Source organism: Suricata suricatta, chromosome 16 (genome assembly GCF_006229205.1).
Source record: "Suricata suricatta isolate VVHF042 chromosome 16, meerkat_22Aug2017_6uvM2_HiC, whole genome shotgun sequence".
NCBI lineage: Eukaryota > Metazoa > Chordata > Mammalia > Carnivora > Herpestidae > Suricata > Suricata suricatta.
In genome coordinates, this window is record NC_043715.1 from 40297427 (window position 1) to 40311377 (window position 13951).

At 52.1% G+C, this 13951-nt stretch overlaps 1 protein-coding gene across 1 annotated transcript in view; it reads right to left on the reverse strand.

Moving 5' to 3' along the window:
* The window catches only part of LOC115280323, a 214548-nt gene that overhangs the window by 15154 nt on the left and 185443 nt on the right, over positions 1-13951 (reverse strand). The window contains exons 10-11 of the mRNA XM_029925145.1: positions 13308-13400; positions 5953-6158 (exon numbers count right to left, since the gene is read on the reverse strand). Of these exons, the coding sequence (XP_029781005.1) occupies positions 5973-6158; positions 13308-13400 (279 nt within the window). The 3' untranslated portion in view covers positions 5953-5972. The remainder of the gene's footprint in view (positions 1-5952; positions 6159-13307; positions 13401-13951) is intronic.

The window sequence follows — 13951 nt, forward strand, 5'->3', positions numbered from 1 at the left end:
TTGGGCACTCGGTAATGTTTGTTGACCGACTGATGGGATAATCTTGTTTTTAAAATGTCACTTTTGCACACGTTCCCCAATGTTCATAGCAGCACTGTCAACAATAGCTAAATCATGGAAAGAGCATAAATGTCCATCACCTGATGAATGGATCAAGAAGATGTGGTTTATATACACAATGGAGGACTACATGGCAACGAGAAAGAATGAAATCTGGCCATTTGTAGCAACGTGGATGGACCTTGAGGCTGTCAAGCTAAGTGAAATAAGTCAGGCAGAGGACAGATACCATATGTTTGCACTCATAGGTCTAACAGGAGAGACTTAACAGAGGACCATGAGGGAGAGGGAGGGGGAAAATAGTTGGGCAGAGGGAGGGAGGCAAACCATGAGAGGCTCTTGAATATGGAGATCCAACTGCTGACTGATGGGGGAGGGGGTGATGGGCATGGAGGAGGGCACTTGTGGGGATGAGCACTGGGTGTTATATGGAAGCCAACTTGACAATAAACTATTAAAAAGATAAAATAAATTAAAGGTCCCTTTTGAAAATATTTTTTAGGGGCGCCTGGGTGGCTCAGTCAGTTAAGCATCTGACTTTGGCTCAGGTCATGATCTCACGGTTCGTGGACTCGAGCCCCATGTCGGGCTCTGTGCTGACAGCTCAGAGCCTGGAGCCTGCTTCAGATTCTGTGTCTCCCTCTCTCTCTGCTCCTCCCCAACTCATGCTCTGTTTCTGTCTCAATAAGAAATAAACATAAAAAAATTTTTTATTGAGTATAGTTGATACACAACATTACATTGGTTTCAGGTGTATAACATAGTGCTTCTGCATCTCTGATCCTCACAAGCACAGCTACCATCTGTCACCGCACATCCCTGTGACAATGTCATTGACTGTATTCCCTACGCGGTGCCTTTTATCCCCGTGACTTACTCATTCCACAACTGGAAGCCTGTGTCCCACCCACTCTGACCCTTTTTACCCTCCACCCTCAACCCCCATCCCTCTTACAGCCGTCAGTTTGTTCTCCGTATTTATAGGTCTGATGCTGCTTTTTATTTATTAATTTGTTTTGTTTGTTTCTAACATTCCACATGTGAGTGAAATCAGATGGTACTTATCTTTCTCTGTCTGACTAGTTTCACTTAGCGCAGCACCCTCCAGGCCCATCGTGTTGTCACAAAGGGCGCGGGCTCACCCTTTACTGTGACTGTGGAATGGTCCACCCACATCTTCCTTATCCGTTTATCTGTCTTCCTTTTACTCCAAGTCTCTGTCTGATGGTTCTCCTCCTTGAAGGAGTTGTCTCCGCTTCACCACGTCTACCCCTCCTCCAGTCAGACGCTGCCCTCTCCCCTCCACTCTGCTGCGCTGCCTCCACTGAGGCCACGAGTGTCACCTACTCTGGTGGCTTCTGGAGCCTCAGCCATGCCCAGGGCAACCTGCCTGGACATGCAAGCCCCACCCAGCGCTGACTGGGCCCAGCATCGTCCGCTGCCTCTGCCCCTCCCACTGGGTTCCCCATTCCAGCCGGTGCCCAAACCAGAAACTCCAGAGCCGGGGGGCAGGTGCTCTCCGTGTCTTAGCTGCCTCCTCTGGGCCCGCGTGACTCCGCCCAGCAGCCGTGAAGTCTCATGCACACGGCCTGGGTCGCATCTCAAATGTCTCGGCACCGACCAGACTTTTCAGTGGCACAGCAGGCCACTAGCAGGACGTGGAGGGAGGGTCAATGTGACGGTTAATTCTATGTGTCAACTTGACCGGGGCCACAAGGTGCCCAGCTGTTTGGTCATACTACTTCTGAGGTATCTGTGAGTGTTTTCAGATGAGATTAACGTGTGCCATGGGTAGACTGAACAAAGAAGTCTGCCCTCCCTCATTCGGATGGGCCTCGTCCAAACAGTTGAAGGTCTGAATAGACCAAAAAATGGATCTTCTCATGAGTAAGAAGGAATTCCCCCTGCCTGCCTATTTGAGTGGGGACATCAGTTTTTTCCTGCCTTTGGAACTAAGCGGAAACACTGGGTTTCCTCTGGGCCCCTAGCTCACCGGCCCCGGATGTTGGAACTTCACAGAGCCAATCTCCATATTCACGTGCGCCAGTTCGTTACAATATATCCATTGTATCGGTCCTGTTTCTGTCGCTGGTTCTGGTTCTGGTTCTGGTTCTATGGAGAATCCGACTAACACAGGCCACTGCCAGCTGGCGGGAAACGGGAGCCAGCGGGTAAGTGCCTCAGCTTCCCGCCCTTCTGAGGGACGGTCCTGAGCAGTCGTCCACGGGCCTCTCGGGCCGCCGCGGTCCCCAGCCCAGGCCCGCGCCTGCGTGGGAGCCTCTCCCCTCGCGCTCTGCTCCCTCTGTGCTCACCCCGGCCTCACGGCCGCGGGCCGGCCTGGACACGTCCGAGTGCTGCGGGCCGTGTGACGCTGTCCGCGCTGGCTTCCCGTGGCCGCTCTCACAAACCACCACGGGCTCGAGAGTTGAAAGGACAGAAAGGTGTTCATTCTCCCACGGTTCTGCAGGTCAGAAGTTACGAAGCTGGGTCCTGGGCTGAAAGGCAGGGGTGAAAGGCCCACCCTCCTCCTCCCAGAGGCGCGAGGGGCCACCTGGTCCGTGCCTCTTTCCGCGTGTGCGGCCGCTGGCGTTCCTGGCTTGTGGCCACATCGCTCCTGTCTTTGCTTCCACGGTCCCCTGCCTCCTCTCCTGTGTGTGTCAAATCTCCCCCTGCCTCCCTCTTGCAAGGATACATGGGATGCATTTAGGGCCATTAAATCCTGGATAATCTCCCCATCTCAGAACCCTTAACTTAATCGTGGCCATAAAGCTTTTTTCTGCCGTTATAAGGTCACATCTGATCTTTTTTAAATATTTATTTATTTATTTATTTTGAGACAGAGAGAGCACATAAGCAGGGGAGGGGCAGAGGAAGCGGGGGACAGAGGACCCGAAGCGAGCTCTGGGCTGACAGCAGAGAGCCCCCTGAGGGGCTCTAACTGCCAGACCGTGAGGTCATGACCTGAGCCAAAGTCAGATGCTCAACCGACTGCGTCACGCGGACGTCCCCAGAATCTGCTGTCTTTGAAGGGCCGATCATCATTCAGCCCCCACAATCTCACCATGACCCCTCCCTGGACTATTGCAAAGGGCCTCCTTTCTGACCCCATCAAACCCATTCTCCAGACTGTAACCAGAGACGCCCTTCTGGAAGGCAAACCCGCTCAGGTGGCCTTGTGCTCGCAGACACTGGAAACTTCCTGCTGCAGCAGACACGGTGCTCAGGGCCCAGTCAGGGCCGCAGCCCGCTGCACTGCCCTCGCTCTCCCCAGATGCTCCGGGGGCCGGGGCCGGGGGGCTCCGGAGCCCCGCACAGACACAGAAGGGCCTGTCACCATGGCCCTGCTGTCAGGCAGGACTGCAGATGCACGGTTTTTAGGAGAACCCAAAAACCCAGGTCCGGTTTGGTTTTGAATGTAAAACCTCTCAGCGTTTAAGTGTTGGTGGCTTATTTAAAAAGAAAGTGTGACGGGACAGGCCCCACCAAGCGGTCTCAGGGTGCCCTCAGCGAACTCTCCGGCCAGCAGCCGCACCCTGTGCCCCCGCCTGGCCCCAGGCCTTTGCCTGCTCTCCCCGCCTTGGCTGGGAACGCTCCCCACCCCCCCCCATCCCACCCCGGCCTCACCATGCTCCTCGTCTGACTACACCCTGCTCTCCTTTGTTCCTAGTTGGCGCCTCTGGTGGCCTGCCGCACCCCCTGCTCACAGACATCCCCCTGCAAGGGTGGTGCCTGCCAGGGTCTCCGGCTCCCTCCAGACCCTGATCACCTCAAAGACGAGGACGAGGTCCCCAGGAGCAGAGAATCTGGCCCATAGGGGGCGCTCAACAGTTATCTGTCCTGTTATGACCGTGTCTTCACCCTTAAGAAAACATCCAGCATGTTATTTTCAGAACATAGCCACAGGATTGCCAAACTTGGAAGTATAAATATGGGTTACAGTTGTTCCAAAATGAGCTCTGAAATTTAGACTTCAGGATTGTGTGGTCTACTCCCGCCAAGGACAGACGGGAACAAAGTCGACCTTGTCACCGCCCATCGATCTGTGTGCGGTTCGCTGAGAGCGCTGGGCGCGCCCCCGCCCCCGCCCGCACGCCCCTTCAGCCAGCACACCAGCGCTTCCTGAGCACCCCCAGTCCCGCTCCGGAGCACGAATGGCGATCACGTCACTGACTTGCGTACACCAGCTCGACCCCCCTTGGCATCGTAGCACCCCAGACCCCTACCAGGAAGGAGGCGAAGTGTCACCGCCTTAGGAAAATCGACCTGCGGGAGTTTACACTCTTGTATCAACTGTTACCATAAAAGAACACAAAACATAGACTGTTTCTCTCACAATAACCAATACAAAGTCCAGACATTAGATTGTGAAACCAACTGGAGCATCGTCTAGGTGGGTTTCAGAGAGGGGTGGGCATCATATATGTGGCCTGAATGAGCTGGGAACAGCCACTCCTGAAACAGAATCAAGCGGCTTTGTGTTTTCCAAATTGTCTGCCATCAGCACATATTACCCTTAGAATCCAGCAAAAAGTGAAATTTTTAAGTGTTTTTAAATTTAAATTTTATTTTAAGCTTAAACAATGACTTAAAATTTAAATTTTAAGCTCATTGTTAACTCAGTGAGCAGAAGCTTCCCAAGAGCCCCCAGTGCGGCTGGACCCGGGGGTGGGGGGACAATGGGAGGTGGGCAAGGCTTTGCCCCCCAGGGACGTGTCACATACTTGGGAAACATGAGCACCACGTGTGGCACTCAGCCCACGGTGGGGGCGGCGCGGGCTGAGAGGGTCTCCTGTCCTGGGAGAAAACTTGATGGGGCTTTCAGTTGCTATTTTATTTTATTTTTTTATGTCTTTTATTTTGTTTTTGAGAGACAGAGAGAGACAGAGCATGAGAGGGGGAGGGTCAGAGAGAGAGGGAGACACAGAATCCGAAGCAGGCTTCAGGCACTGAGCTAGCTGTCAGCACAGAGCCTGATGTGGGGCTCGAACCCACGAACCGTGAGATCATGACCTGAGCCGAAGTCGGACACCTAACCGACTGAGCCACCCAGGCGCCCCTCAGTTGCTATTTTAATCCTGCTTTCATTTCACTCTGTGTGTGCGTGTTCCACATCTTCGTTTTCTTGTCACTCATGTTACTGAAGCAAATGGCAAAGTCTGGCACCAAAAGTATTCTCCACATTCACAGAGACCCAGGTTTCCATCAGAGCACCATTGTGTTTTCGAGAGGCCCCAAGAGCACGGCCACTCCCCCTCTAGAAGCCCCTCCCCTCTAGAGGCCCCTCCCCCTCTAGAAGCCCCTCCCCTCTAGAAGCCCCTCCCCCTCCAGGAGCCCCTCCCCCTCCAGGAGCCCCTCCCCTCCAGGAGCCCCTCCCCCTCTAGAAGCCCCTCCCCCTCTAGAAGCCCCTCCCCCTCTAGAAGCCCCTCCCAGGTGCACGGGCTCTCTGAGGGACCGGTTCAGAGCCCAGCCTACGTAAGTGATGCTGATTAAATCTCGATGGATTACAGATTAATCCGCACATGTTCTCTAACCCTGGACACAGCAAAGCCTGATGGCAGTGTGAGCGTCCTGGAGACAGTGGAGTCATGCCTCCTGGTCTCCCCCAGGCAGAGAGAACTAGACAAGTTTGGGGGCTGCCGGACTCTTTAAGTCAATATTGAGACACCACTGTGAACTTGAGCCTCATGCGGTGATCTGAAACGCTCGCTCCATAGACAGGGCTTCTCTGAGAAAAAGCAGGTGCTTTCCCCCATGGCGGTGAGCTGGGGGCCAGGGATTCCTGATTTAGAAGGCATCCACATCTGGGCCCCCTGGCTCTGCCTCCCGCCTGGTGCAGGCCTGAGCACCCACCGTATGGAGGAACTTTTTTAAAAAACAAAGGGGGGGGCGTACCACATTAGGGGTGGTACAGCTCACAACTGGTATTGTGTAACCAGTTTAGAAGCAGCACTGTGTTCTGGCGGTGATGAATTCATTGTCATGTCCAACACCACCTGGACGGCGGGTGTGACCGTGGCTGGATTTTCCATTCCGTGGGTAGGACCCCGTAAGCTGTGAAGGAGGAAGTCGCACACAGCTACAAGCCATAGCTGTTGGATCTACAAACAGAAGGCATTAATTCACTCTGATGCTTAGTCTCTAGGCTGGCAGCCTCCTCCCAGAAGGCCCTTGCCCGCCCATCCCCCAAGACCTGAACCTCAGAATCTGCTTCCAGTCTGTACTGGTTCAGACCCTGCCTGGCTCTTTGCCTTGATGGTAAAAGAGCTGCTGCCACCGGATTGTAGGATACCTTGGAAAGTGTGTGACAGGTGCCCCTGGTGCACACCTGGGTGGCAAAAGCCTCCTTTGTCTATTCAAACCTGCCCTAAATCCTTCCGTCCCCTTCACCCTCCTGCAAAGCCTCCAGACTCTTCCCTGAATTGGAATCTGGATGAGTCCTTGCAGGCCCTGAACACACTGTGCACATTCACATCTCCTTGCTGTGCACCTGCTGCTCCCTGTCCATCTTCAGCCCGTTCATCCCGTAAGACTCGGTGCCAGTGTCGCCTCCCCCGCTATGCCACCCTCCCCCGGCTGTTGCTTTGATACTTGGCAGTGTGCCCCCTATATCTCTGCAAACGTGCGTCACTTTGCCTGTCTCTTGTAAGCCTCGAAGAGGCAGGAGATGGTGTCTTTTTCATCTTTGCGTCCCCAGTTATTTGCAGGGACCCTAGCAAAGGCAGATGCTCAAATCCCATTTGTGAAACTGAACCGAGTGCTTAGGAACTACTGTGTGCCACGCTGCCACTGGACTCTGTGGTCAGATTCTCAAGGTCACATAGGTAAAGGCTCTCACAGAGGCGGCTTTCCCCTGAGTTCCTGGCAGACTAGTATCCACCACGAGCCCTGGCCCGCTCCCTCCATCTGATGGTTCCCGCACTCAGGGCCGGAGCTGTGTGAAGGGCAAATGTGCCACAGAAGTCAAGCCCACTTCTGCATCCTCTCTAGAATCCTACAGACCTGCATGGGCTCCTGCAGGCCAGCCTGGGGCAGCCACACAATGGTGTGAAAGCTGTGAACAGCAGTGACATGGTGAGAAGCACCTCTGGTGACATCCAGGGTAGAAGGCTGGCCTTCAGGACCTGGCTGCTGGCCCTGCCCCACAGTGGTCTCTCCTCTCACTCGCTCAGCTCTAGCCCTGGCAGCCCCTCACATCCCTGCAATGGGCTGGGCTGCGCATTCCACGCCATCATGGGCGCAGTATGCCCTGCCTTCAAGGTCATCTCCATGTGGCAAGCTCTCTTGCTCCCTAAACGCCTTCGCAGACGTCCCTCCCTCTGTGACCTCAGTCCCAACCCCCTTCCTCTACGCAGGCTCAGAACACCCGCCACTCTGTGCCGTACCATTTGCTGCCTCTCTGGTTCTTTCCCCCATCTGCGCTTGGTGTCCTGAGGACAGGGATGGTCTCTGCGGGCTGGGGCTTCCCTCGGGGCTGGGGCAGTGTTCTGCATTCAGCAAGTGCTCAATGTGTGCTTGCGGGCACAAAAAGGGATGTTTATGATGTTGGAAAAAGCACTCTAGAAAACAGCTGCCATGGTCTGTGCCCTTCCCAAGAGAAGCAGACATAAATTTCTATTTCCTAAGAAATATTTGAAAGTCTTTTGCCTAAACCTCTGCAAGTGAACATGTATGTGAATGCAATGGATGAGCAGGAAGGTTAACTGTTTAAGATTAATTAACCACAAAGACAGATAATGGGGTTCTCTGATCAGGCTCCACAGCAGAGACACCCAGATACGGTGGGGCTGAGCCCCTTCCTTTCTTTACTTTCTTTACCTACCTGCCTTTCAACCAATAAGAGTTCACTGCCTCTTCCCGTTCTCCTGTAACTAGAATACTTAGTTTTAACCAAGTAGTTGGAGTAGAAGCCGCTGAAACTACTTTCTAAAGGGCCGTACGCAGGTAGGAAAAGGAGGCAACATGCTGTTTAAAGATACTACTGTTTCTGGGATTGGGTCCATGGGCTGATGAAGCCAAAATATTATTTAAACTTTTTAAGTCTTTTTTAAAGGCACACAAACACATCTAAACCCCCGGTTCCACTAAGCGGATCTCGATTACAGGCATGTGTCCATCAGAATCACCTGGTGTGCCCTGTTTCTTCCTGAGCAGGCGGCGCCTGGGGGAGGCTGGGAAGGAGTTTCTGGGCAAACGCCCTCCTGGAGGCCGGGGTTCCAGAGGCTTCCCTCCCTCCGCGTGGGCGAGCGACGAGCGCGGCCCAGGCCCCGAGAGGTCACACGGAGCAGCTGTTTCTCACTCAACTCCACCCTTTCGCCGGACGAAGGACACTGATTCATGGAGAGGAGACACACGTGCCAGGCCATTTTTCATACACTGACAAGAAGCAAATTAGGAGATCATGTACGCACCATGCACGAGTCATGCCTTCCTATTGATCACATGTAATTTACATCTTACAAAGATGTGAGTTCTCGTATTCTCACTCCACAAGGAAAATCTCAATGATTTATTCATTTCAAATGAAAAATAGAAGGTAGATGAGAAGAATGACTTCACAGACGCCTCGTTCCGGGGGCGCTGGTGCGAGGCTCGCGCGCGCACTGCCCGAAGGGCTCCGTGTGCAAGTCCCTCTAATTAACAAGGTGAATCAGGCAGCAGCTCTCTAATTAGTGAGCATGACAAGCCGGCGGAAACAGGCAGGCGGACTGGTACACAGAGCTGGCCAACAAAGGCACAGCACATTCCGAGTAAAAAAAAAAATGCAGATTTCTGCTAAATAACTATTAAAAGTAAGATGTTTGGGGGGAAAGAACACGTCATTTTGATGCTCGCCTTTCATGTGTGCCCCCCGCCCACTCTCAGGGATCACTAGCTCTTTGGTCAGTTTCCCTCGGTTCTTTGTGCAACATTTTCAGGCAAGGTGGGCGTTTTTACTTGAAATAAGAATCAACATCTTCGTTCGGGAGTTATGATCAATTTGTGTGTGTTTTAGCCCAGGACGTAGGACCTGCGACATCTCATTCCTAATTCTTCCCGAAACTGGAGATGGCTGATGCAAAACCCTGTCTGGAGACGTACTCAGAGCTGCTCAGTCCCACAGGACAGGCAGCAGGGAGCCCCCAAAGGGCAGAAACAGATGGAAACGCCCACTCTCCAAAGAGGGGCAGAACCACACAGGGCCACACCTGGTCACCAGTGCAGCCCCAAGGGGACTCCGGGCTGCGGATGGCATGCTAGCCGCTTGTCCTGGTTTTGCCTGACTTCAGTTTTGGCGGATGCGTGTGAGCTAGTCCTCTGAGTGTGCCCAGTGGCTGGGGGGGAGCAGGGGAGGGGCAGATACAGAGGGGATCAGAGGATCCAAAGCAGGCTCGATGCAGGCCTTGAACTCATGAACCATGAGGTCATGACCTGAGACGAAGTCAGATACTTAAGGGACCAAGCCAGCCACCCAGGGGCCCCTCGAAAGCTGCCTTCTTTAGCAGCAGGGAGTAGTTGTTAGCTACCTGCTAGCTACGGAGGGAGAACGGACGACTCTGATTCAGATACCACAACTATCGGACACCAGCTCTGTGCCAAACACTGCACAGGGCACTTCCTCTGGAGTTGGCACCGCTGTTACTATTGTTTTAAAGTCATAGAAACAGCGCATCAGGAGGGTGGAAAAGTGTGCCATGAGTCCTTCAGAAAATACCCAGGGGTGCCTGGGTGGCTCAGGCCGTTAAGTGTCTGACTCTTGATCGCAGCTCAGATCTTGATCTTAGTTAGGGTCATGAGTTCAAGACCCACATTGGGGTCTATGCTGGGCATGAAGCCTACTAAAAAAATGCCTCTGGGGCACCTGGGTGGATCAGTTGGTTAAACATCCGACTCTTGGTTTCTGCTCGGATCTTGCAGCTTCATGGGTTCGAGCCCCATGTCAGGCTCTGCACTGGCAGCACAGAGTCTGCTTGGGATTCTCTCTCTCTCTGTCTCTCCCCAACTCGTGCTATCTTTGTCTCTCAAAATAAATAAACAAACTTTTAAAAAAAAGCCTCTGGAAGCAGACAATGAATTCTGGGTTCGTACCACAATCTGCATCTCTCCTCTCCCTCTCCTTCCTCAGCCTCATGTTACCAGCATCCGACTGACAGGCCAAAAGGTGTCACTTCATGACACTCCCTGCACTGCTCAATCGAAGGGAAGTCACAACAGTGAACTCTAAGGCTGGTGAGCAATCCAACAGTTCTCCACAGAGGAGAGTCGTCCTGCCTCTCTCTAAAGAGAGACCAGGATCACAGGTTTAGAAATGGGGGCGCCGCAGAAGGCATCACTTGCCCTGAGAGACTGAGCCTCGGGAAAGATTATTTCAGGGCAGATACCTGTGAAAAAGATCTGTATAGCAGTCGGGGAAAGGGGCCGGGCAGAATAAGAAGGCAAAGGGACGCAGTGGCCCACCGGGGGGACACACCTGGTCCACCCCACTGTGACCTGGGCTCCCTTCCTGCCGCGGGCCTTGGAGGCGCCTGGCTTAACTTTTCTTCTGGCTTCTGTCTGCATCTAAGCAGACACCCTGTCTTCCTGTTTCCTCTCTTCATTCACGATTACATAGTCTCTCGTCCTAGGCCTGAAGAGTCTCCAGCACACACTGGCCACAAGGACAGCAGTGGCCAAGGGGACAGGAAGGACAAGCCTTCCCCTGCCCTCTCGCACTTTCCCCGCCATAGGGGGAGGGGTTACATAGCCCCCCTCCTGGACCCATTCTGCCACAAAGCTCTCCTGATCACCCTCATCACCAACTCGGAATCCCGTGGGGACCTGACGGCACTTTCCTGACACTTGTCATATTCAGCCTCATACCATATTGCCTTCCATGCAGCAGAACAAAATCATCCTTTCAACCAAGTCATACCTGGGCTCATATTCCTGCCCCTGGCAATTTCCGGCCATACCACTTTACTCATATTTACATCCTTAAGTTTCTGCTTCCTTAGCTGGAAAAAGCAGAAATAACACTCCTACTTTGCAGAGGATGAAATGAGAGAAAGCTATGAACCGGCTTCCTGTAGTATCTGGCACAGTGGGTGCTAGGGAGTGATTCAGCAAGAATTCTTGTCATTTTGGGGACTGTCTGGTATATTTTTTTAACAATGGATTTGAGCTTCACTTATGTTTGGTGCCAACCATAAGCAGTCACAAACTAGCTCTGTGACCTTGTGCAGTGCGCTAAACCCCTCTGAGCCTCAGTTTCCTCCATAATATGGGGTTGGCTGTACCTGACTCACAGGTGTGGTTTCGTGAAGTTGTGGGTGCCGGGCGCTTGGCATGGGATCACCCTATAAATGTGAGTCAGAAGCAAGAACTGTGTCTCCTTCATCTGTATGAGCCCAAACCTTACAAGGAATTCGAACATGAATGTCACTCTCAATCAATGAATGCTTTGTAGAAGGAATAAGAAGGCAAAAAGTGTGATAGATACGTGTTCCTCTTGCAATTTTTATTCTTTTTGGCTTTGGACAAGAGGCCTTACCCGAGCCTCAGCATTTTCAGTCTTTAAAATGGGACACAGGGGCGCCTCTGTGGCTCAGTCGGTTGAGCATCTGACTTCAGCTCAGGTCATGATCTCACAGTTCGTGGGTTCGAGCCCCACGTCAGGCTCAGGTCATGATCTCACAGTTCGTGGGTTCGAGCCCCACGTCAGGCTCCTCTGTGCTGACAGCTCAGAGCCTGGAGCCTGCTTCGGATTCTGTGTCTCCCTCTCTCTCTGACCCTCTCCTGCTTGCACTGTCTCTCCCTGTCTCTCAAAAATAAATAAAAAACATTAAAAAAATTTTTTTTTAATGGGAGACAATCTGTCAACCTCACTGGCTTGCTTCCAGAATTAATCCTTTATAAAAAGAAAATCTAGAAGAAAAGTAGGTCAGATTATGAAGCAAAGACTATTTCAGAAATTCAGGGAATTCTTTCACCTGGAGTGACTATGATAGATAAAATACATATGACACTTATAATGCCGTGTTTTTAGTTGGCCAAAATTTGTTGGTCACTTTTTTTTGCTTGATATCAAACAAAAGGTATATGCCTTTGCAATCTGTGGAGGCAAGTCATCTGAGGTAATTTGTGACAGCTGTTTTTACATTCAACATGGGAATGTCAATGTTTCATTTAAAAAATTACCATTTGGGGGTGCCTGAGTGGCTTAGTTAAGCAGCCAACTTCGGCTCAGGTTATGATCTTATGGTCCTTGGGTTGGAGCCCTGCATGGGGCTCTGTGCTGACAGCTCGGAGCCTGGAGCCTGGTTCAGATTCTGTGTCTCCCTGTCTCTCTGCCCCTCCCCTGCTTGTGTGCGCACTCTCTCTCCCTCCCTCTCCCTCTCCCTCTCCCTCTCCCTCTCTCTCTCTCTCTCTCTCTCTCTCTCCCTCTCTCTCTCTCTCTCCCAAAAATTAAAAAAAAATTAAAAATTGTTTAAAAAATTGCCATTTTGTGCAAATAGCTTTAAGTGCCTGAACTTTCTTACTGGAAAGTTAGTACACAGTTAAAACATAAAATTCCAGGGGCGCCTGAGTGGCTCAGTCAGTTAAGCCGACTTTGGCTCAGATCATGATCTCACGGTTTGTGGGTTTGAGCCCTGCATCGGGCTCTGTGCTGAACATTTGCTCAGAGTCTGGAGCCTGCTTCAGATTCTGTGTCTCCTTCTCTCACTGCCTCTCCTCTGCTCAAGCTCTATCTCTCTCTACCAAAAATAAGTAAATGCAAAAATATGTTTTTAAATTTAAAAAAAAATAAAATTCCAAAGTAAATTTTTAGGCATTGCAAAGCATCAAAATAAACAAAGTAAATTATAGTTTGTCTTTAGGAATATCTTTGGGTGCTAATGCCTTCTACCCGCATCGCCAAAATACTTATTTTTATCTGAAAACCACCTAGAAATAAAAAAAACACGAAATGACGCTTGTCCAGCCCTGCAGGACACCTGCTCCCGCTCGTAGAGACCCCCCAGGGACGCTGCGGGGGCCACGCCAGCCATGCCCAGGTCCTATTCTTAGGGCATTGCTATTCCAATCACAGGTAACGTCAGGGCCCCGGGCTAAATGGGAGACTGTTCACGAGTTCCCTGGTGATCTGTCCAGCATCAGGTCTATTTGCTTCCTACGGCTTCCGTAAAAAAGTTCCGCGAACTGGGTGGCTCAAACACCAGGTGGGCTCCCAGTTCTAAATCAAGGGGTCAACAGGATGGGTTCCTTGGGAGGGCTGTGAGTCTGCTCCTCACCTCTCTCCTAGATCTGGTGGTCTCGGCCATTCCTCGGTTTGTAGATGATGTTCTCTCTGTGTCTTCACATACAGGGTGAAGTCCAAATTCCTCCTATTTACAAAGACAGCAGGGTGGATTAGGGTCCACCCTGACGACCTCCATCTTAACTTGATCATCTACAAAGACCCTATTTCCAAACAGGATCAACATTCATTCACAGGTACTCTGTTAGGACGTGCATATCTTTTAGGGACACCAGGAAAACTGAGTCACTGGTTTGAAGTAAAGTCTCCCAGGCTGAGGCTGGGCAGGGAGCTGAAAAGTACGGCTGAACCACTGATGCCAGGCCTCCCAGGAGGCAGCTGACCAAACAGCCTGGGGGTGACGTCTGCCCGTTGGCCCTGCAGGTTTGGGAACGGAAGTGGCCGACATGTGGAGAGCACATCCTTCTCTCAGAGGCCGGGTGGCATGAGGCAAGCTCTCAGAACTGCCGTACGTGCCCATTTACTGATGGAGACCACTCACAGGGACAATAACGCTTGGGTCCGGTCCGCATGACCTGCCTGCCCCCTCCCCCAGGAAGATAGGCAGCCGTGAGGGGAATGTGGGTTCACATGTTTGAGGACATGTCCCCACCCCCGCAGCAGAAGCAGCCCTGCTCA